Here is a 23,526-nt window from a genome sequence, read left to right on the forward strand (position 1 = left end):
CCAGTATATTTCAACATCTGCAGCCGCCAGTCCTCCCAGATCATATGCTCTCGCAATTGTGGACCACTTGAGTCTGACAGCCCCTGAATGCCACAGGAACCCATTGTTGCCAGCCCTTAGTCCGTCAAACAGTATGGTACCAAGCCAAATCGCTACGTTAAAAAACCAGTACAATAATTGCGGCAGTACAATCATTTTGAGGAGCGACACCTGACCAGCTAGGGTAATAGGTAGTTTTGCCCTATCTATTTTCAATTTCTATTTTACTTATAAAACGCCAAAGCCCTCAGGCATCCAGGCGCTAAAACAGAAGAACAGACAAAAACAAACTTAAAAACAGATGCTCCAAGAGCCATATTAGGCAAACAACCTCATCTTCAAAAGTTTCCTAAAACTTAAATTGTTTTTTCCTTCCTAAATGATTCTGGAAGCTTGTTCTCTGGATTCTTGATTTTGGATTCTGGTTCTCTGAGCAAAATGTGGTAAACTAAGCGCACTGCCTCATTTTGCACTTTCTTCAATTTATAAATGCAGTCCTTACTTGGCACCCCCTAGCAGTGAGTTACAGTAATCAAGACATGGCAAAATAATGGCTCGTACCAACTTTGTGCGATTTTCCCTCGTGACCATGGGACCAACCAGTCTCAAAATTCTGAGATAGTAGTTAGTATTCCTAACTATGTAGTCCACGTGGGAATCTGTGTTAAGGGTAGCTTCCACGAAGGTGCCAAGAGTTTTAACCTTCCCAACTACCAAAACCGGACCTCCATGGATATCAAAGCTCAGGAATTCTTGTCCCAGGCACTCACGCGATTGTTTGGACCCGTAAATCATAAGCTTGGTTTTACCAGCATTAAGGCATAGCCAATTTGTGGACATCCAGTTTTTAATGACCATGTAAATATTATTTTACCTCTCCTGATCGTCTGCATAGTTTCCGCTGAGTTCCATGTTTAGCTGAAAATGATCTGCGTAGTTCGCAAAGAACACTCCCAGTCTCTCCAGTTCTACACACAATGGCTGAATATAGATATTGAAGAGCAAGGGGGACAAACAAGCCCCCTGCGGGACACCACAAACGATGAGTTTCTTAAGCTGTCGAGTGCCTCTTTAATGGTGTCCGAATTCGCAGCATACTGTGCTTTGAGTAGTTTAAGGGATCCCTCACTGTCTCGGATATTTCAGCAGATGGCCTTAATAATCCCAGACTCTTTAGCCAGAGCCATGCCGCATATATATGCCTTAAAGCCGTCCCAGAGGGTGGAAAGGGAATCCACTGAGCCCATGTTTATTTTTATGTAATCATCAACTCATACCCCCAGTTCGGCTGTGAATACTGGATCCGATAATGCTTGAGGTTTAAGCCTCCAGGCTCATCTCACGGCCTGTCTGTCGCCCCAAGCCAACCAAACGGTGACCGGGGAGTTGTCCAAAAACATTCTGGGTAGTATATCAGCTACAAAATTAAACATCAGGGTGATTCAGAGATAGCAAAAATAGGAATGATTTCATTCCCTAGCCGTTATGTCAACAATATCGTATCACACTACAAACGGTTCTTAGGAGAAACAATATTACAAGCTCATGTCGCAAAACAGTAACTTGGGTAAATGCAGGTGGGAAACAAGTGTCTCTTTAGATACCCCAACCTGCATTAATACTTTTTTGTAAACATTCACAGAAAGTGCAACCAGCAAAACTGAAGAAGATGGTTTGAATCTCCCTACACCATCGAAACCGGTCGACTTTACTGGTTGTGGGTGGTCCCATGACCATGTTCAGATATCCCCAGTAATCAGGGGTGATATCCTACAAGAAATTCAATACTAGTCCATTACTCACATCGAGTGAGCCTTTTATAGTGTTCTACCAAAATGGGCATACATAAAAAAAAAACCCTTGCCCTTTTCTAGATTTTAAGAATATCTACAACTCCAGCATGAAGCCAAGCTAAATCTCCTTAGGGTGAATAAAATACGGATAGAAAATATCATGGTTATTTAAAAGCTCATGCAAGCTATTTAGCTGCGTCTGACAGTGATCTAATAACCAGTCCTGTTGCACCAGGAAACACAGGAGTTGTGTGTTTGTTTTGCTGGTTGCTCTTTCTGTGAATTTTTACAAAAAAGTATTACTGCCGGTTGGGGTATCTACATATTTGGTTAGACGAGGGACAGCTTTCTCATACCCTATCCCTATTAGATAGGTGTTGCACCATACGCTGCCTAGGGACAGGCACCCATGTTTAGGGACAGAGTGTTCTTCCAACAGGGTTAGATAGCAAAACGTTGATTTTCCCATCGGCATTTACCCAAGTTACTGTTTTGCGACATGAGCTTGTAATATTGTTTCTCCTAAGAACCGTTGGTAATATATCAGCTACCCAAAAGACCAGTTTATTAGTCTCCCTGACATAAGCCACGGGTCAATTCTAGAGGGTGAATAATGCACCATGGAGTAAAATGAGAACTCGCGGGACTGCAGGTGAAGCAATCTCCAGACATCTCCGCACCCAGCCTGGTCTGCCCCTCAACAATTATCCAGGCGGCCCTGGAGAGCTGCCGGGTCTTTTTTCCAGACCAATCTAGATTAAGGTCAATAACAGTATTAAAGTCACCTTGCAAATAGGTCTATTATCTGGGAGTAGAAGTCGAGGTCATCAATATTTGGTCTGTACATGTTAAGCATTACTAACGTTAGCTCGAGTAGCACACCAGACACAAAAACGTAGCGCCCAAGGGGGATCTACATGAGTGGATCTAAGTACAAATTGCAATGACTTATGGATCAAGGTCAGGACTCCCCGGCTATGGGTAGAATGTTGTGTTTAATAATGGTGTATACCCAATTGTTAGCAAACCTATTGCAGCATGTAGATAGATCATGTGTTTCTTGTAGGAAAACAATGCAGGCTTTGTGTTGTTCACAGCTTCTGCATCTTAACATGGTTACCTAAGCCTCTGATATTCCAGCTCATACACACCAAAGTATCAGCCGCCATCAGGCCATTGTAAGCAGTATATCGTTGGTCCGGAGCGGACCGTGTGAAGCACCTTGTCAAAGGCGTGATAGCACAATGATGGCCCCTACACATACGTCAAGCATTTTCAATATAACTTTTCTCAACCCCCGCCCACCTTCCCCAACCCCCTCCCAATCGGAGGAGTGCAATCCCAAAAACCAATATAACAGTAACATTTGCAACTTTGCATGGGGGGTCTGTACGCTTCGCACAGCCCGACCTTACACACATCGAGTGGAATTTAGCAAGTATGAAATGCACAAAAGCCTATGGGTGTTGCTTCAGTAGAAAAGCAGCGTTAGTAGCCCCTGAGCAGATGAGTCACTGGGGCACCTGTATAGTGCCTTCTGACTGTGTCTTAACTGCAGTCTGCAGTATAATTCGAAGGCGCATTGGAAGGATAATTAGGTTCACCCAGGAAAATAATGATCTCTACATTTCATCACCTCCTCAGGGATAGTGAAGAATTAAACTTTCTCTGAGTGCTCCACCCTGAGTTTAGCAGGGAAAAGCATAATGTACTTGACCACACGGTCACAGAGTCTCTTCTTCACTGTCATAAAGGGTTTAGGTTCCTGTTGCACAGTGGTGGAGAAATCCGGATACAGATGGATTCTGTTGGATCCCAGCCAGAGCTCCACCTTGGCCCTGGCAGCACGTAACAAAGTGTCCCTGGCATGGTAATTCAAGACTCTGGCAACTATTGGACGAGGAGGGGAACCTGGTTTAGGATTAATGGTCAGTTAGCGGTGAGTGCATTCTATAGCAAATTGTGGCGACAGCTTGGGGCCATCAAATAGGGGGAGAACGGTGCGCTCAACAAAGTCTTCCATGGGCCCCAAGATGTTGTCCTCCGGGATCCTGATTATGCGTAGGTTATTGTGCCTAGATCGGGAATCGAAGTCCTCATTCTTTTTACTGATAGCTTGCACCTGTTTGGTGAGGGAAGTTATGTCAGCTCTGAGCGTGGTGATGTCATCTTTGGCTAGCCCAATTCTGGATTTGGCTTTTGTGACACGGGTGTCCGTCTTTTCCATGTAGGCTTTTATGGTTCTGATTGTGTCGCTCATATCGTCAAGTTTGGTGTTAAGGGTTGCGAACCCGTTCAGCATAAAATCCATAATTCACTGTAATTCTGTGGGCTCCTCAGGTGCAGAAGTGGATGGAGCCGCCACACACACCCATAGCCCACCAGTCTCACTGGGGCGGTTTTGGTGAACATATTAATTGAGCTTTGCTTCCTGCCTCCACCTTTGGTCATGTCTGCACCCTGCACTGGAGTGATGGCTAGTTAGGCCGAGTTGTGGAAGCAGTCTCGGGGAGTAGCAGGAGAGGAATGCAAAAGTGGTGGGGTCAGTGCCCGGGGGAATACCCCCAGCCCAGGCCACAGCAGGAAGTAGCCTATAGTATCAGAGCATGGGGTGTAGCAAATGTCTAGACCACCGGATGGGACCGCAGAGGTTTCCAGAGCTCCAGCAGTTTGTGGCCGGTTGTACCCCTCAATATGCTCCAACGCTGCAAGATGTTGTAGAATCTCATCCCAGGGCACCAACCAGGCAGGGAGAGCTGCGGGGGCCCCTTAGGCGGGAGGCAAAGCGGACCGGAGTATCAGATAGCAAATAGGAAGGAGGAGCTGGCACAGCCACTTAGCCGGTGTCCAGATTGTGGGGGATCGATGTGCTGCAATGCGTGATCACTGACCTTGCATGTGTCCACCAGAAGCGGTTAGCCCAGATAGTTCCCGGTAACTATATAGCACTATGTAGTAAGGATTGGATAACTAAAGGGTGCACCACGGCAGCAGCAATGTACGAGTGCAAGCAGCCTTTTCAGGAGCAATCGCACTCCTCCAGCGGATAAGGTACTGCAGCCTGATGCCAGGGTATGGGCAGGAGAGGCCCAGAAACAGCAGCCGCTGCAGGGCGGGAAGTGCTTGTGGCTTGGATGCAGCTCTGACAAGTTAATGAGCTGTAGTGCCGCAGGAGCTGGGTGGCCACAGGTGTGCCAGCAAGCCAGGCTTCGGCCGCACTAGGGCAACGACATACAGCCCCCTCCAACGCAGTTCACTCTGCTCCACATTCCTCCAGTAACACCGGCTGGATGCCGCGGCATAGGTAGGCGAGGCCGACAAGGCTGAGAGCGTCTTCAGGCTGGCTGCAGCTAGGAGGGACCGGCAGAGCCCAAAGTCCGTAAAAGGGATGGTCTGTACCTCCGGTCCCATTATCTGCCACTTTAGTTTTTGTGCTCGACAAGTATGTTGTTTGCACGCAACAGCCCCTCTGCCCCCCAAACTCTTAGGGTTTTTGACCGCTTGCTCTCGTCCCTTGGTCCGTCGCTCTGCTCCAGTAGGTTTGCCTTCTCCACGGAAGTCCTGCTCGTTCTCGTGTTCCGCCTGGCTCAGAGTGTGTCTTTAGGGTATGCCTTTTATCCGTGTGAGGAGAGCTAATTGGTATCATGTGTATGCACATGAAGTCAAGTGCCTGACTTTGTCTGACCCGATTAAGGGGACATGTCCAGTACCATGTATGAGAGTTAGTCTTACTCTGTCACCCTCTTCCTCAGCCACAGTGTTTGTGTAAAAAGGGGGAAAGGGGGAGTTGGGACCTTGGAGAATCCTACAAAATAGGATGAGGTAGATTAATAAAAAGGGGGGTATACCGCGTCTCACCATCGACTGTCTCATCCCCACTCCCTGAAGACCCCTCACTCAGGTGATCCTCCCGCACTGGTCCACCTGCGTGGTCTGGATCCAAAGGCGATGGCCGTGCCCTGGCCACCTGAAAGAGAAAGTACGGGGACTAGCGGGTGAGACACCCTCTGGTTTCTCACAAAACTCACAGATGAAAAAAAACAAATAGGGGAAGGGCGCCTGTGCAAGAAGAATAAGGCGTTAGGAGTAGAGGAAAAGGAGATAGTATAAAGATTTATTCCGGGGACTAGAGTGCTTGGATAGCGAGTAATAGCATCTAGGAGCTACTTCAAAGCACCACCGGGGAAGAAGAATTAAGTAGCTATGTTAGGAAAGTAATGTAAGCCAATGCAAAGAAATACATCTTATACCATTTCACCCCAAAAAGAATACTTTCAGCTTTTAAACTCCCGACCTTCATCAGCAACTTGGATCATCAGACCCACGTGCCACCATAGTCTCACACTACTTCATATCATTCAGATGACGTCTGAACATGCTGCCCTTAAATGACAGTCTTCTGCTAGGTATTTCCGGTACGGTTTCCGGTACAGTGAGGGTCTTTCTAAACACAATGGGCTCATCATTCCTCCGATCCATCAGAAATGTGATACACTTGGGTTTATTGCTTACTCTGACTAAACCTTCCTTGGCTATTCCTTCGGTCCTGAACTAGATCTTATTCTGTCCTCTCTATGTGTCTCTCTGCCCCTTTCCTGTGAGGGATTCTCCGTCTCCTGTATCTGAACTTTCTCTAGCCTCTTGTCTTTGTGCACCACCTCCTCCCCGTCGTCATGTCCTCTTCTCCAGCTGTTTTGTCCAACCATTCGCCATTCTCTTCTGTCTTTCTTAAGCCTCCTCGCCAACCTCCTTTCTCCAGCCAAATCTTCCCTCTTTGAACTGTACCTCCTCCTGTCTCACCAGCCCTCCTGTTTGCCTCTCTTCCCTTCTGCCCTACAAACATATTGCACCTGTTCTTCACTGGTTATCCCTGCCTGCATGTATTGAATATAAAGTCTGTTGCCTGTTGTTCAAAGCTATGCCACTCAATCTGCTCCCCTATGTGAGCAACAAGCTGAAAATCTCGGAGGGCCAGAGAGCACTGTCCAGTACTAAATCTTAACCCCTCCAATTTCCTCTGACCAAAAAGCCTAAGACTAGGTCCCAAGCATTCCACTCCGCTGGACCCCGTATCTGGAATTCCTTCCAGCCTAGCTGCGCCTCCCTCTTCCCTGTTGATGATCCGACACTGTTTAAAAAAAAACACCAATTCCAGTGGTTCTTTGGTGCTAATTCGCTCCTGCGCTTTCTGTGCATTCCCTACTCTGAAAGTGGTCGAGGTGTCCAATATAAGCTGTACTTTGTCTCAGTGAAGCGCTCCCTTGCTTAAAGTATTACAAGTCAAATTCAATAAAACAAAGTGCCTTATTATTTATTGGTTTCATTATTTGATTCCGAGCAACCCAAAGAATACCTATTGAACGACCACTTCCGCTCTTTAATGTTATACTTCTGTCCATTTTTAAATGGTAATGTTTCTTGGCTAAGCTCTTAAATACTTACACCTCGACCAGAGTCTCATCGGTCAGTGGTGGACAGGCGTACAGGGAACTCTGGAGATTTCCTGGTTAGGCCTCTTTTGTGTGGCGACCTGTTTTATTTCAGAATGTTCTCATAGGGAAGAGGTTGGGCTTGCTGAAAATGTGTAACATGGGGCCACTTTGTCAATGACTTCCAGGGCCTCTTTTGGTTCCCAGTCCACTCCGGCTCATAATGGCCAACATAGTGCGTTTTGGGAAGATGACTGCCAATGTTTTTTAAACGCGCACAAGAAGGAACTCGATGCCACTCACATGCCTTATCATTTTCTCACAGTGACGCTTGTATCATTAGGGAAACTGGTCACACGGAATGCCTCACTAGTGTACTGTAAAGTTGCGAAACAGTCTTCGTGACTATTACTGGCCTGGAAAGATCGATGCTCGGTCCCAGGCAAACGTCTTTGCTTTTTCTCTTAGTGCTGGATCCCACATTACTCCACCACGTGCCCGCCTGATGTTCATATAGGTAACTGGAGCTTTCATTTCAATGACGTTTTGGCTCAGGAGGAAATGAGAGCTTATATATTTATTTGTGTCGTTGAATCGCCCTCCTTGTGCCTGTCTACTGGTTGGCTACCTTTCTTAATGGGGCATAACATTTAATCTATGCAGAGTACGTACATAGACTACTGGAGAGAGGGTTGTGAGACTCATAACCTATCATAGTCTATGGACAGGAGGGGCACTGGCCATCATTACCTCCAGACTCGCACTGGCCAATAGGCCAATGCTCGAAGTGCAGCCTAGTCTGGGCTAGTTTCGTGGGTCAAAGTGGGTCCGTTTTTTGGACATAGTGGGGCAGTTTGAGGAGTACTTCACTGTGCAGCTAGTCGTTTTGATCATCGTTGCTGAACAAATATTCATTAGAAATGCACTAATTGCAATGTATATCACACAAAGGTCCCCTTCGGTACTGCGCAAACAACCTACCACAAAAGGATGAAGTGCCTTTGGCGCACTTTTTCATCAGTGCAAAAGCCAATTTTATGCCTGTATCTGCCCGTTGTTACCCCCTTATCCAAAACCCTTGGTTAGCTTGACATTGCGAAACGTCCAGCTGAAGTAAGGCTGGGCGGAACAGGGCTACTCCAGGCAAATGCTCCTGCACAGCCCAAGCCTAGTGGCCCCAGAACATCACCAGCCGGTGGTGGGCGTCACATGTTCTCGAGCTTCTAATTTTCCCAGGCTACCTCAATCTTGCTCAATATATTTTATGCCTCAAAATACCAGGGTGTGACATGTAAGGTTGGCAACAGGTGGAACCACAGCGTTTTTCCCTGCCCCACATCTTTCAAAGATAGACTAGATGTGTCATTGCCTTCGGCAAAATTAGGTACAATGTTTCTATAACTTCAGGTTTATAAGTGACAAAAAAACTTTTACAGACCTACACAGGATTATGGCTGTTACCACACAACACAATGAGACAGCAGGGCTATATAACGACTCCGTGAAGCAACCCCACTCTAGGATATACTGTCCTTTTAGATGCACAAATACTCACAGGTCTGATACTTTCAATAGAATCAGAGTGGCATTCTACTCAATAACCATGCACCAATATAAAAATAAAAAATGGATTCGTTCACAGTACATTATTACATTTAATAAACTCTGTAATCACCAATAGCAGCATTTCTGTCTTAGTATAGCAGCAGACAATAATTCAAACAACACAATGTTTACACAAAAATACATACATTGCAATTCTAATGATCAAAAGCAGTCCTCGGCTCTTTATCATCTTCAAATCATTAAAGTGCTAGTGCTTTCAACATAAAGTGCAATTCAAAAAGCTAAAATTAGCCATTCACTCACTCCACCTAACGAATCCTCTCGCTCAGACTTCATTCCACATTCACCCAGCATGTCTCACATTCACCCAGCATGTTTCACATTCACCCAGCATGTCTCACATTCACCCAGCATGTCTCACATTCACCCAGCATGTCTCACATTCACCCAGCATGTCTCACATTCACCCAGCATGTTTCATTCCTCGCAACACATTAAATAACAAGTGTTAGGAATTTCTCCTGGGTCATGCCGGCTCCCCTGTATTGGCGAGGTGTTACAGCCTCATCCCAGCACATCTTCATGCATCGAGTTTGCATGTTACAATTTTGATTAATAAACAATCCAAGCTATTATTCCCCATAATTCCACATTCAATTGACACCTGAACAGAAATGTGCACTTAAACAATTCTTAGTTACACCTCATCTCTCTTATCGCAAACCCAATCTCTAAAACATTAATACCACATTCGGGGTCATCACGAGTTGGGCGGTAACCCTTAAATGCGGCAGTAATGCTATTACTGTCGCATTTAAGGGTCTGCCAAATCACATGTTTGGCAGCATTTACCACCTGCTCTGAGCTGGGGGGAACCCACCAGGAATTTGCTGATTTTCGGTGCTATTACTGCACGATAATACCGCTGACGGTTATCGTGCTGAAAAGTCCCCATTGGGTCCATGGGTAATTCCCAAATGTGCCCAATGGGGAATGGGGAAGGACTAATAGCGCTGGACCGTGTGGCGGTAGCGCTATTAGCACGGGCGGTATCACAGCGGGAATACCGCCAGGATACCGCCCAACTCGTAATGAAGCCCAATTCCCTAGACAGGTGATTACCAATGCAATTGCCATGTTGGTTATGGTAATTCAAAAACACAGCGACGGGTTGGCAATTCATCACAGTCTTTTTTTAATACACAAGTTATTCTTCCTCTTAGCAAATTGTAACATTGCCCTCCTCTTTCACTTTTGTATTGCGCATGCAGGGTCTTAAAGTGCTCCTCTCGCTCCAAGCTGTCGATAATATAAGTACACGGGAGCCACTTTCAGTATTTGCATTGATTCTATGTCAAGACTCAGAGGCTCTGATTTTGCTCAGTTCTACTCTTTACTTCTCGAGCAGCCAACAATAAAACTCAATGAACAACAAACTGGCGATGAACTACATAAACCATGAAAACGTGAGTGAATTTGCACTTTGTGTTTCATAGGTTTATTCTTACACGTGATGCCTCTCGTCCAATCACGTTCCATAGTCCACCATAAACACCATCACCTTAATTCCTCCTCTTTCTTTGCTGCTCGAGGACTTGAGCTAAGTGACATTACAATTATTTAATAACGTGTGATTGTGACTAGGATAGTAATTCTTTAATAATGTGGGATTGTGAATGGGATAATAGTCTGAATGTGAAGCACAGCTGGCGCGCAGCTCGGTACTACTTGGCAGAGCTTATCCGCATTAGGGAACACAACAGGGCGAAAACCTCCAATGTTCTAAATCTCGGTAGGGGGCAGTGCTACACGGAGGTTTGTGCCGGGCACGGCTGGACCTCAGAGGTTCCAGCGCCATTGCAAACTTCTGTGAGCACAGTGATGAGAGGTGATTAATTATGCGCTGGGAGAACAAAAGGACATTTTACAAGAGCTCATATATCAATCATACGTTCCTCAGATCACGGAGGAGCACATTTACTGCACGGTGGCCTCAAGAGCGCACTGCAGCATCTACTGCAACAGGTGCAGGGCGAGAAAGATGGGCACAGTCCCAAGAAAAACTGCAAAACGGGAGCAAATAATCTCTTTTTCTCTCTCTCTCTCTCTCTCTCTCTCTCTCTCTCTCTCTCTCTGTCTCTCTCTGTCTCTCTGTCTCTGTCTCTCTCTCTCTCTCCTGCATAAGGACAAGGCAAATGGCACAGCCTTAATATGAGTAGATACTAAGATGATGACTAGGAAAGGCCCACACGTGAGTGGCATGAGGATGAGTCAGGCAGTGCAGAAAGTACTGAGTGTCAGCAGGGGCCCCAGGAGAGAAGAAGGGGGCATTATGGAAGACCTGGTGTCTTTCTCTCATGCAGGGACAAAGGGGGAAGAAAAAAGAAAACCTGTAGGGTTTGTAGCGCCCAGACCTCCCCAGGTTCACAGCGGAAGAACAAGAGTGGCAAAAGAAAGGTGAGGTCAAGAGCCAGATATGACAACTGTAGCCCAGAGAACACTTCTGAGGACGACTGCATGAGCAGCGAATAATCAGACGAACACAGCTCGCCAGAATCACAAACCTCCTCCTTGAGTGAAGAGCGAGAGCCTAGGGGCAAGAGAGGCAAACCTGCAAATGAGGAGCCTCGGGCCAGTTCGACCCGGATGCTTTGATACACCCAAGTCATGAGAATGGGACCCCCCAGAGAATAGTACAGCTTACTTGAGAAAGAGACTCAGAGCCCCAATGAGTAAAGAGTTCAGGAGCAAAATGAAGGCGGAATTCCCCAAACCGAGAGTGCCAGACGGGGTGGCAGAGACACCCAAAATTGACAAGGGGATTTTGACCTTCTGGGAAGGTATGGCAGGACTGTCAAGAAAGGCATAGACCGTTGCTGGAGGTCCTGCCAGGACAAGTTACTGGAGGTGGTTGGGCGATCATGAGAATATGGCAGCTAGAGGAGGAGGCTAAGCGAAAGAAGGAGACTATCGACCCGGAGATACTATCTGGCTGGGCCCAGAGCGCAATATGTCTTCTGGGAAATGTGAATAGCTTAATAGCCATGGAGAGAAGATCTATTTTAATGAAAATAGACTCAAAACTGGGAGAGCTAGCGCTATCAGAAAAGGTACATTATTTGGAGAGACCTTCATAAAAGACATGGTAAACTTTGCCAGCACTTATGCCTCCATGGATAAGGCACAGGCCACTCTCAAGAAGATTTTCAGGAGATTGTTTTTCGATAAAGCTGGCAGAGGCAAGGGCCCCTCGGCCAGCCGGTACCCATATGACATGTCCTGCGGTAATAGATCACACTGGAGAGAGCAGGAAGACTGACGGGCCAACCCTTTCTCGCCTTCCAGGGGAAGAGGCAGAGGCTGGAGAGGCAGCATCAGGCAGCAGCAGCACAATGTTGCAGGTGAGAAGAAAAAAGGCGTGCTAGCAGAAGCGTTAGAAGCGGGGCTACCTCCAGTGGAGGGAGAGTGGCGGTGCACACACAAAGTTGGTTAGAAATATCCTCAGATACAGGGGTTCTGTGAACGATTCAGGGTTTTCACATGGAATTCTGGCAAGAACCAATACAAGAATTCCCGCCCAAACAAATAAGGTTCAACAGAGAAGAGGAAGTTCTGCTAGACGGAGAGGTAGAAAAGCTGGAAATAAAAAGGCGATCAGCCCTGCCAGAGGAAACCAAAAGGGAATTGTAAGCAACTTGTTTCTAGTTAAGGGCAAACACAAAGTCAGGCCAGTGATAAAACTCAGATCACTGAATTCATTCTTGGTATAGAGACACTTCAAGATGGAAGGAGTTCATCTACTGGGGTACATTCTACAGAAAGGAGACTGGCTAGTGAATATAGATCTCGGGGATGCTTACCTGACGATACTGATCCATCAGAGTCAGAGGAGGCTAATGCAGTTCCTCTGGAAGGGACAGAAATGGGAATTTACAAGCTTACCTTTCGGACTAGCTTCAGACCTTGGTGCTTCACCAAACTGATGAAGCTTGTGGTGGGGCACCTCAGGCAACAGGTAATCAGACCAATTATACACCAATTATATACCTCAACGATATATGTATAATGTGCCAGGACAAGGAATTGATAGTGGAACAGGGCAAGATAGCAACAGATTTGTTGCAGCGACTAGGATTTCTGATAAACTGTGAATTAATCGGAATTAGATCCGGCCCAGTCAATGGAATTCTTGGATGTCATTCTGAAAACAGTGCAGGGCACCCTCAGTCTACACCTAGAGAAGGTGAACTCTATCAAAAGAGAGATAAAGAGCATGATGACAAGAGAGATGATTTCCCTGTGAGAGATAGCCAGACTGGTAGGCCGACCGTCATCTTGGATTCAAGCTATATTTCCAGTCCCTCTGCATTACGGGGTGTTGCAACGGGTGAAGATGGAGCATATCAGGAAGGGATTATCCTACGAACAGAAGGTACCCATTTCTCAGGAAGCGAGAACAGAGCTAGAGTGTTGGTATTACCACATGGAGGCGTGGAATGGCAGAGCGATATTTGGATCCTCCCAGGACCTGGTAATAGAATTGGACGCCAGCCCACTGGGGAGCCAGGTGCGCCGACCAGTCGACCGGGGGGAGATGGTCGAACGAGGAACTAGCCCTCCATATCAACTGTCTCGAACTTTTAGCAGGATCCTTTGCAGTCCATTGTTGGACTCGGGAAGGAGCAAGATGCGCCATCCTGCTCAAGATTGACAACGTCTCAGCAATCAGGTACATAAACTGACTGGGAGGGACGAGATCCAGAATGCTGGCAGAAGTAACCAAGGACTTTTGGCACTTATGGCAGGGGACCAGAACCCGATTGCAGACTGGAACTCGAGACACTTGAGAGTCTCAAGCGATTGGCAGCTGGAGGAATCAGTCTTCCAGGAGATCATGTGTCGGAGAGGTGCCTGTTCGATGGGCCTGTTCGCTTCGAGTTTGAACAAGAAGATCTCCAGGTATTTCAGCTGGAGACCAGACCCAGAAGCGGTAGCGACAGATGCCTTTCTCCCAGTCTGGGGGCTTGCGACGGAATATGCATTCCCGCTGTTTGCCATGATAGCATGTACTGTGGTGCAGGTCAGGAGACGGGGAGCGACAGTGTTTCTAGTGACACCCAATTGGAGGGGTCAAGCTGGGTTCCCAGACCTGCTGGAAATGTCGTACGACATTCCAATTCTACTTCCACACAGACAAGACATTGTGCTGGGCAAGGCAGAAGAGCGTCACCCACTGGTTCAATCAGGAAACCTGAATCTGATAGACTGGGCAATTTCAGGAGATCATGGGCCAAGCCGGGTCTTTCGGGAACAGATCAAGAGTTAATCAGAGAATCCTGGCACCCGGTGACCGGGAAGGCTTGTCGAGTGGCATGGCTCAAATGGATTAATTGGTGCATGGAGTGGGAAGTACACTCAATAGATGTGATTCACATGGTGAATTTTTGGGCCAGTCTAGCGGAACAAGCCAAGGCAAATAGAACAATGAATACTTACAGGTCGGCGATATCAGCCGGTCATCAATATATAGAAGGGAAACCCGTGGGAGAACACCCCTTGATTTGCAGAGTACTGAAGGGAGTTAGATGTATGAGACCTCCGACTCAGAAGTATTCCTGCTTCTGGGACGTGAGCATGGTATTGAGAATGTTCTAGTCATGGACCGACAACTAACAACTATCCAGGAAAGTGCTTTGGGCGAAACTGAATAAATTATTGTGTTTAATTTCCTGTACGAGAGTGCTGGAGGTCAGAGCTTTGGAGGTGGACAGGAAGTATTTTTCTACCACAGGGGTTACCTTCTACATAGAGAAGAGGACGAAGACGGGTATAAGAACCGTAGAGAATGTGGCTTTCCCAGAAAGAACCAAGGTGTGCCCGGTTAGGTGTCTTTAGGTTTACGAGGTCATCGCAGAACAAGTCGCGCCCATAGGGGTGTTCCAACAGCTAATAGCGGAGAAAAAGCTGTTTAAGGCGGTGGCGTCGGCCATGTTGGCAAGATGGGTGAAATGGTGCATGGGCCCAGTGGGCATTGACGTGGGTCATTTCGGAGCTCACTCTACTAGAAGGGCCATAGCATAGGGCCTATAAGCTAGGAGCACGGCTGGAGACATTTTGAAGGTGTCACACGGATCAAATGAAGCGACTTTTAAGAATATTTATTTTAGACTAGTAGACAAGGTAGCTTTGTTGGTGGTAAGTAAGCTTTAAACAAGCATAATCAGAGCCCCCGAGTCTTGACATAGAATACAGATGTTCAACACATTTGTTATAGAAAGTCATGATTCTATTAAAGACTCGGAGGCAAAAGATTATTCCACCCATTCAATTGCTAGGAAGTGGTATGAATAATAACAAGATGTTTATAGATGTATTGTTGATGATATTGAACATGTCACATTATTATAAGCGATTGCCCACCCGTCCAAGAGGAGTCGTTTCATGGATGTTATATATGTTTTGACAGGGGCAGAGGCTAAACCAGCGGCTTCATGAGGAGTGATCAATGTGTTAGAAAGAGAGAAGACGTCTACCGGTTGGGGCGCAAGTTTCAGTTGTCGATCAGCTGCAAAAAGAGGAGGAATTAAGGAAGTTGATGGTGTTTATGGTAGACTGTGGAACGTGATTGGACTAGAGGGATCATGTATAGGAATAAACCTATGAAGCACAAACTACAAATTCACTCTTGTTTTCATGGTTTATGTAGTTCATTGCCAGTTTTTTGTTCATTGAGTTTTATTGTTGGCTGCTCGAGAAGTAAAGAGTAGAACTGAGCATAATCTTTCGCCTCTGAGTCTTTAATAGAATCATGATTTTCTATAATGAATGTGTTGAAAATATGTATTCATCCTCACAGACTTTATATTGTAACCAACCCACTATGTTTTTAGTACCAACTCTTAAATTGCCTCACGTGGTTTTGAGCTTGCTTCCACGTGTAGCTTCTTGTGTGCAATTCAACTCTCTAATCTATACCCAGCATGTTTCCCATGATTGTTCAGAGGGTTGCCCAGTCCTGAACCTGCAAAACAGCAGAACATATTTACTGAATTGGTTACTTCCTTGCTTTCACACTTTTTATAGTTACCAACTGCTTCATGGCCAGACTACAGAGCTTTACCTCACGTGGTCTCAGGGCAACGTTCCTAAGCTTAGCTGTTCCACCGCTGAGCTTCCCACGGTTACCTAGTTATGCTTCGTCCGTGTGGCGTTCAAAGATAGGGGTCTACAGGGCAAACAAAACTGAGATCAACACTCTCTAGGTCAGTTCCTGCCACTATGATCAATGTTTTAATCTTATGGTCATACATTTGTAACAGCACTGGTTGCATTCTCATGACTTACCGCCGGTTTGAGTCCACGCCGCAACGGCTTCCCGCTCTCCTCTGTACATGCTGTACTCTGCCTGTGGTGTCCTATTTCTATGTTCATCCAGCAGGAAAACGTCATTGCTGGCAATCGCTTCCTCAAATTAGACTGCAGCAGTTATTTATCTCTACACACACGCCTTATTAAGTGCGCTGTGGCCTGTTTCTATTTTTATCAGGCACCAGGCGTATATTTGATGTTATGCAGGGGCTTGTTGTGCCTACCACCTACTCTTACTCATCTCGGTATTTATCGAAGTGCAATTCACCACAACCTATTTCTCTTACGTCTAAAATGCCTAACACTTTAACCGTGTTTTGTTCTGAATGGGAAATTCAACTACTGCACTGGGTAGGAATAAACTACGCACTTTATTTAACCATGACCAGAAAACCGTGCCAGAAAACATCATGCCAAAAAACATCAGAGTGGTATTCTCAAAAGGGCCATACTGAGTTTATTTAGGCTCTAGCCACTCTATGTATTCGTTTAGGCCTTCCTCAACACACTGCCAGAAAAATGAGTTGTTGCTCCTTACCCAGCAGTCTCCTTTTGTCACCATTGCAGTAATTCCCTGTCTTCAATTGGTACAACACTGTCCACTTCAATTCCTCTGCAGTGTGAATAAATTCAATACAATGGGCTACTAGGATTGCAATCTGCACCCGATTTATAATAGAGCTCTTGTGTTCTGTCACCCTAATTCTGATTTTCCTCTCTGTTTTTCCTATATACAGTTTGTTGCAGGGACATAAACTACTATATATTACCCTTTTGAGTTAGAATTTGTTAAACTATTCTGTCTCATTGTGAACACACTCTTAACTGTGTCATACCCCATGTTTCTGTCAGTGGCCCTCATTACGACCCTGGCGGAAATCGAAAAACGATGGCGGAAATGCAATACCGCCATCGAATAGCGCTCGGTGCGACTATGACCCGTCACCGCAAAGTACGAAGCCATTAGCGACACCGTAGTGAACGCCAACGCTAACTGCACCAAGCACGCGCGCGCGCGCCATGCCAAACCGCAAACACCACCATGGTGCAACGGTACGCCAATTCCGACCCTAGCGGACATGTACCTAACGCCATCAGGCATGGCGGAATGTACCATTCCGCCATGGCGAGAAGTACGGCATCGCGAATCAACCGTAAACGGCCCCACTGAGTGCCTGTACACCGCTCCCTGCCCACAAAGTACAACTCCCGGTAGGTGCAATGAAGTCACAATGCAACCATTGAAATGTACAAAGCACCCATGCATGCCAACGAACAAAAGCAACACAAGAGGGGCCAATGGGAGCTGCAGGTCACAGAAGGCACGAATACAGAAGCCATCCCAATGGACATGACCACAGTCCCCCACCAAGAAACGCACGCAAACACAGGCACCTGTGCCCAGATATATTCCGAAAATCACATCATTCCACCAGTCCACCTGGCTGACCGGCATCTGTTACACAAAACCCAATCCCCCGCCCCTGAGCATGACAACATTCAAACTGTCATATAGGCAGCCCCCATCCCTGACCTCACGGGCTCAGTAGGCAAACGCGCCCAGTACAGTACCACGCAACTAAACCCCGAAGCTGGAACCCAATGCAGATCTCCTCACAATACATCGCCCCCCAAATAGGCATATGCCACATCACTTGCAAAGAAAAACGCTACACGGGCCAAATCAGAATAGCAATTTATGCACATCAAAGACACCAAGCCCATACAGCCATCAGGCCATGAACTCCAAAACACTAATCACCATTGTGGGCTGCATCCGCAAGAAATGACCAGCCACTACTTGTGTGTCGCCCTGTACCCCCATGGTACACAGAGCCACATTCACGTACGAAAAGGCAACATGGAAGCGCACAGAACCGCAGGGCTGTCCCAATGGGGAGGCACTAGTCCAGCTGAAAGGCCGAAATGTTGCTCCGAGACACCAGTACTGCGTAAGGGCATGTGGGCCATTGGCGATCGTCCCATAAGATCGTAATGCTGCTCCACCGATTAACACGAAGCAGCAGGTGTCGGGAGTAAAATCCATCTGCAGGAGTGGCATACAGATGGCAGTGGCAAAGGGGGAGGAGATACCTGTCAACCAAAAGAAAAGAAAAAGAACAGAATGGCCATCAGAACTACATTCGAACAACTCACTTCAATGATCACACGAAATCCACAGCCATATGCATGCTAGCCCACTCAAAAGGATCATCACCACCCCAAAACCACTTGCGACTCATAACCATCTATATCGAGGTGCAAACACCATCACAAACGAGTGTACCTGTGCATGCGTCTGTCAAAACAGAATCCATCAGATGGGAATGTCAACGTGCATGGACACAAGTGTCTGAGGGCGCCTCGAGACAGGGAGGGCTCAACAAGGCCAGATAGACGATAGTCCCACTATGGCAGCCCTGCATCACATAGCGTAGGGGAGGCGGATAGATCCCAAGAAGCCCTGTACATGGCAAACTCTGTATCAAATCACCTGCCCATGCATCCATTCATCATTCCCTCATCCCGGGATCAAAACGCCTGAATAATTACTCACATGACATTAGAAACATCCATTGAGTCTGTGCGTTATGCAGCCTGCAAAATCCACAGTGCCCCAGCCCGTAATTCCAGTGTTGTGAAGTAACATGTATTTGGGAACGGCCGGCCTCATCGCCCACGTAGCTAATGCGCATCCCAAACTATTCATATCAACCATTGCTCCCTCGCCATGGGCCCTGTCTCAAGGACATTGAACAATAGAACGTTATATTTGCAGTCAGACCTGTGGGCATCTCCTCGCCGCCAGCTGAAGACCGAAAGCGCCGCCCTTCGAATTCCTCATTTGCAACACCACGTCGGAAAGGCATCTGTGGCCGTTTGAAATCACTAATTATTCCATCGAGTGCGGCTGTGTGTGAAAATGGCAACTGCCTTCACCCACGAATGGGACGCCCCGCCCGTCGTTGCAACTCGGTACAGTGATGCATGAGGGCCCACCGTTACTCGAGTACTACGTTCCACTGACCCTTCACAAGTCTGTTCGCGACTGCACAGATAGAATGGGAAACAATGGGACCATAGCCGAATGAACATAACAACCAATCCAACACGGCCATCGGGTACAAATACATGATAGCAATAGCAAGATACCATTCCCCGAATTGCAGCGTTGTGCGCGTGACGTGCTCGGCCAAAGGGGAGGGCAGTTTGCACAGGTGGAATGAATCACCACAGGTGGAGGCCATACAGCCTGAAAACACATAAATTGCACAGCCAGTCTCCTCCCACAACCACACCGAAATGCTACCGGCAGGACTCGCGATGTTGGCCCTGGGGGACCTGATAGCACTGCAAGTGCTCCAACTCCAAGAGGAAGACGAACACCAACTACAACCGGCCGCACGGAGGAGACGCAGGAGGAGGAGGAGGGCAAGGCAGGGCCAGCAAGGCCCACCAGCACAGCCACTACCACCACGCAGGCAGCCCGCAATCCCACGCCTCCGAGCACATCCGTTCAACCTCACTGATGAGCAGATCCACACCCTCTACCGTTTGGACCGGGACACCATAGCCGCCATTGTGGACATGACACAGGCTGACCTTGTCAGCATGATAGATAGCCCAACCGCCATCCCACCCCTACTGAAGGTGGTGTCTGTACTCCACTTCCTGGCCACAGGCACCTACCAGCACACAGTCGGACAGTTGCATGGCATTTCTCAGCCACTGTTCTCACGGACACTATTGCAAGTGCTCGATGCCCTCCTGCAGCACGCAGACGACTACATCTCCCTACCACGCTCGGAGCAGGAAATTACAAACACGAAAGTGGGATTCCATGCACTTGCCGGCATACCGGGTTGCATTGGTGCCATCGACTGCACCCATGTGGAATTGGTCGTCCCACATGCCATGGAGGCCCAGTACCGCAACCGAAAACAATTCCATTCCCTGAATGTACAAATGGTGTGTGACTCCAACAGGATCATTACACATTGTTGCGCCCGATTCCCTGGATCAACCCATGATTCTATGGTCTTGAGGAACTCTACAATACCACGCTACATGGAGCGACACGCAGGGAACAGATCCTGGCTACTCGGTGAGTCTCATTACATGCATGATGATGTGGGGTATGTGAATTGGCAATGACCTGGCAGGAAGGGGGGGGGGGTGTGCATACGTATCAATGGCATTCCACATCATACGTTTCTCGTCCACATACAGGTGATGCTGGATATCCACTGAAGAGATGGCTCCTCACACCAGTCCGGAACCCACGGGACCAGCATGAGGAGGACTACAACCATGCCCACTCACGTACCCGTGTAGTCATAGAACAGGCATTCGGCCTACTGAAGGGCCGTTTCCGCTGCCTCAGCAGGTCTGGCGGGGCACTCCTGTACCGCCATGAGAAGGTTGCAAAGATGGTGATGGCATGTGTCATGCTCCACAACATGTGCGTACGTAGAAATGTGCCCATGCCCCCTGACGCAGAACTGCAAGCACCTGAAGATGGTCATGATGAGGGTGGGGATGTGGCAGCACCTCATGGAGTCTGCGAGGCACCGGAGGCCCGTGACATTCGTCAGCATCTCATTGATGTATGCTTCTAGCACTCACGCCTGGTGGCTGATACATGGACACGGGACTCGTGGCACTGCGTGTGTCTGGGACATGCACAATATGGACTGTACGCCTATGATGGCCTAGTACACAAAGATCAATGTCCACACATCTCATTGGTTGATCGTGCACTTTTTATGGCACATGTGATGTCATGTTGAACACCCTATCGACCCGCCACCCAAGTGAGCCCAACACACCCCCTCCACCCCCCCGAACACCAGTGTCCAAAGATGCTCATTGTCAGTGGGCTGTCGCTATTGCAAGCCCCCTCTGCGGGTATCAGGGGCACCCCTGCCTGTGGAGCGCAGGTTCCTTCCAGATCTACGTTGGGGGCTGCCCTGGACGGAGCTTGCAACGGATGATGTGTCTGCCTGCTCACGTCCATGCATGTCCCTAAGGGTTTGCGAGAGCTCAGTGAGCACACGGCGCACTGCGGCAAGTTCGGCACATACGTCCTTGGCCGTCGCATGCAGTTCCCCCCTGAGGCTCTCGGTGCTTCTCTCCATTTGGACTCTCAGGCTCTCGGTGCTTCTCTCCATTTGGACTCTCAGGCTCTCGGTGCTACTCTCCATTTGGACTCTCAGGCTCTCGGTGCTACTCTCGATTTGTGCCCTAAGTGTCTCAGTTGATGTTTCTATGTCTGCCTTAGTGCCCCCACATTCATCAGCATGGTCCTTGAGGAGCGTGGCCAGTTGCTGCTGTTGTTCGATCAACTGGTCGAGGGACTGTTGCCTCTGCTGGGCCAAGGCCATTTGCGGGGGTGTCACAGAGGGGCTGTTGTCCTCATGTTGCATTGCCACAGGGCTTGTGGGGGATGGCCAGTCGTCGTCTTGTGGGTGCCCCTGCGTGGTATCCTCATGTTGTACGGGATGGGACAGACAGGGGGATTGGGACAGGTCATGGATGGATCTGACTTCGGCATCCCCGTTTTCTGTGTCGGAGCATGCTGCCATCAATGGGGTGTCACCTATGGTGCTGCTGCCACCGGAGGCAGTGCCTTCTGTGGCATCCATTGGGGGGACCTGTGGTGGTGGTGTTGTGGGCATGCTGGCTGCTGGGGTGCCTGTTGATGTTCCCTCCTCTGTGCTGCCACCTGATTTGTGCTGCTGCCGTGTCTTGATGCGTGCAGCTGAGGTGGAGGGTCTCTGGCCGTTGGTCTTGGCCCTCTTTGCAGGTGTGCTGGTAGGGGTGTCCTGTAGCTCGTCGTTTGGATCGGACCCTGTGGTGGAGTAGAGGAGGGCGAGGGTTATTGGTGGGTCTGTGGGAATTGGAATGGCATTGTATCACATGCATTGGGGTGGTACCTGAGGGTGATTTGGGCCGGGGCCTTGGAGGTGCTTTGATTTGTGTGTGGAGTGAGGGTGCAGTTGTTTGGCAGCCTGCAGTTAGGGTGTGCCTGCTGCACGCGTAGTGCGTGTATTAGGGGTTTTTAATTATTTATGTCTTTATTGTGGGTTTTAACGTGCGCTATCAGGCCGATGTGTGTGGACGTTCTCCTGGACATGTGTTTCTGTTGCACTATGTGGACGCATGGTACTTCACATGGATGGACTGTGTGGATTTGGCATTGTTTTTTCTGGCCCACCTACCTGTATCTTCGGATGTCTGCACTCCTTTCTCCATCCCTCCGACTCCCTCTATGCTCTCCATTCCGATGGTGGAGGCACAGATTTCTTCCCAGGGGGTCAACTTGATGGGTGATTCAGGACCTCCCCCGGTGGCTGTGGCAATGTTGCGGTTGGCAGAGAGTATGCTGCGGACGCGTATCCGCAGGTCGTCCCATCGCTTGCGGCATTGCTGTGGGGTGCGGGGTGCGGTCCCCACCGCACTTACCCGCTGTGCCACCAGAGCCCATATGGCCTTCTTGTTTGCAAGTGCCGTCCTGGTCATTTGCGTGCAGAAGACGACGGCAGCATTCTCCTGGAGGGTCTCTGTTAGCACGGTGAGTTCCTCACGGGAGAAGTGGACCTGCCGCTTGCGGTCGCACGCTTTCTTCGCTGCTTTTCCCATTATTCTTGGTTTCGCTAGGGTGGTTGACGGGTTGGGGTGTGTTTCAGGGTAGTGATTTTAGTGGTTGTGTGGTTTTAGTGTATTTATAGGTGTACGCCGGGATGTTTCCCGTTCCGGGCCCATGTTTTAACTTCCGTTTCCGTATATTTCCGGGCACCGTACTTTCCGGTAGGCGCACACTGCGGTGACCGCTAAGAGGGGTGGCGGTATTGCACCTGGGGCGCCGTACGGCGGCGGTGTGGGCCGTTTTGGGGTCATTTCCGCCATCGCGGACTTTGCACTTCCGCCATGCCGTGGTGCTCGTGCCCGATGGGTCGGAATGGGCCGCACTTTGCTCCTTCGTGCAATGGCGGAAACGCTATTTACGCTGTGGCGCTCCGGTCAGTCGCTTTCCGCCAGGGTCGTAATGAGGGCCAGTGTCTTTTGTCTCCCTTGCCCAAGACTGTTATCGTTCCGTGTGATCTGATCCTTGAGGTTTTCACTTCTCTTGAAGACTATGATTGGTTTTTCAATGGGACACTTGCCTTTTTCCAAGATCCGCCAGTTTTGTTAACAATGTTCTTTATTTGGTTAGACAAGTTACTAAAAGTTTTCACGAATACCAGTTTCTCATCTTTTTTTGTTTGACTGTGTCTCTCTCTCTATATTCCAACAATGATTCACGGTTATTGTTACAAGCTCTCTTCATT

General features: G+C 48.3%; 1 protein-coding gene across 3 annotated transcripts in view; it reads left to right on the forward strand.

Moving 5' to 3' along the window:
• Nucleotides 1–23,526, forward strand: part of RMDN2 (regulator of microtubule dynamics 2) — a 1,053,472-nt gene that overhangs the window by 947,590 nt on the left and 82,356 nt on the right. The window contains exon 10 of one of the 3 annotated variants that reach the window (XM_069607939.1): nucleotides 15,294–15,606. The exons of the other annotated variants lie outside the window; for them this stretch is intronic. Within the exon in view, the coding sequence (XP_069464040.1) occupies nucleotides 15,294–15,329 (36 nt within the window). The 3' untranslated portion in view covers nucleotides 15,330–15,606. Of the gene's footprint in view, nucleotides 1–15,293; nucleotides 15,607–23,526 lie in introns of those variants that run through there. 3 annotated transcript variants of the gene reach the window in all.

This window comes from Ambystoma mexicanum, chromosome 4q (assembly GCF_040938575.1).
Source record: "Ambystoma mexicanum isolate Mex_15411 chromosome 4q, UKY_AmexF1_1, whole genome shotgun sequence".
Lineage (NCBI taxonomy): Eukaryota > Metazoa > Chordata > Amphibia > Caudata > Ambystomatidae > Ambystoma > Ambystoma mexicanum.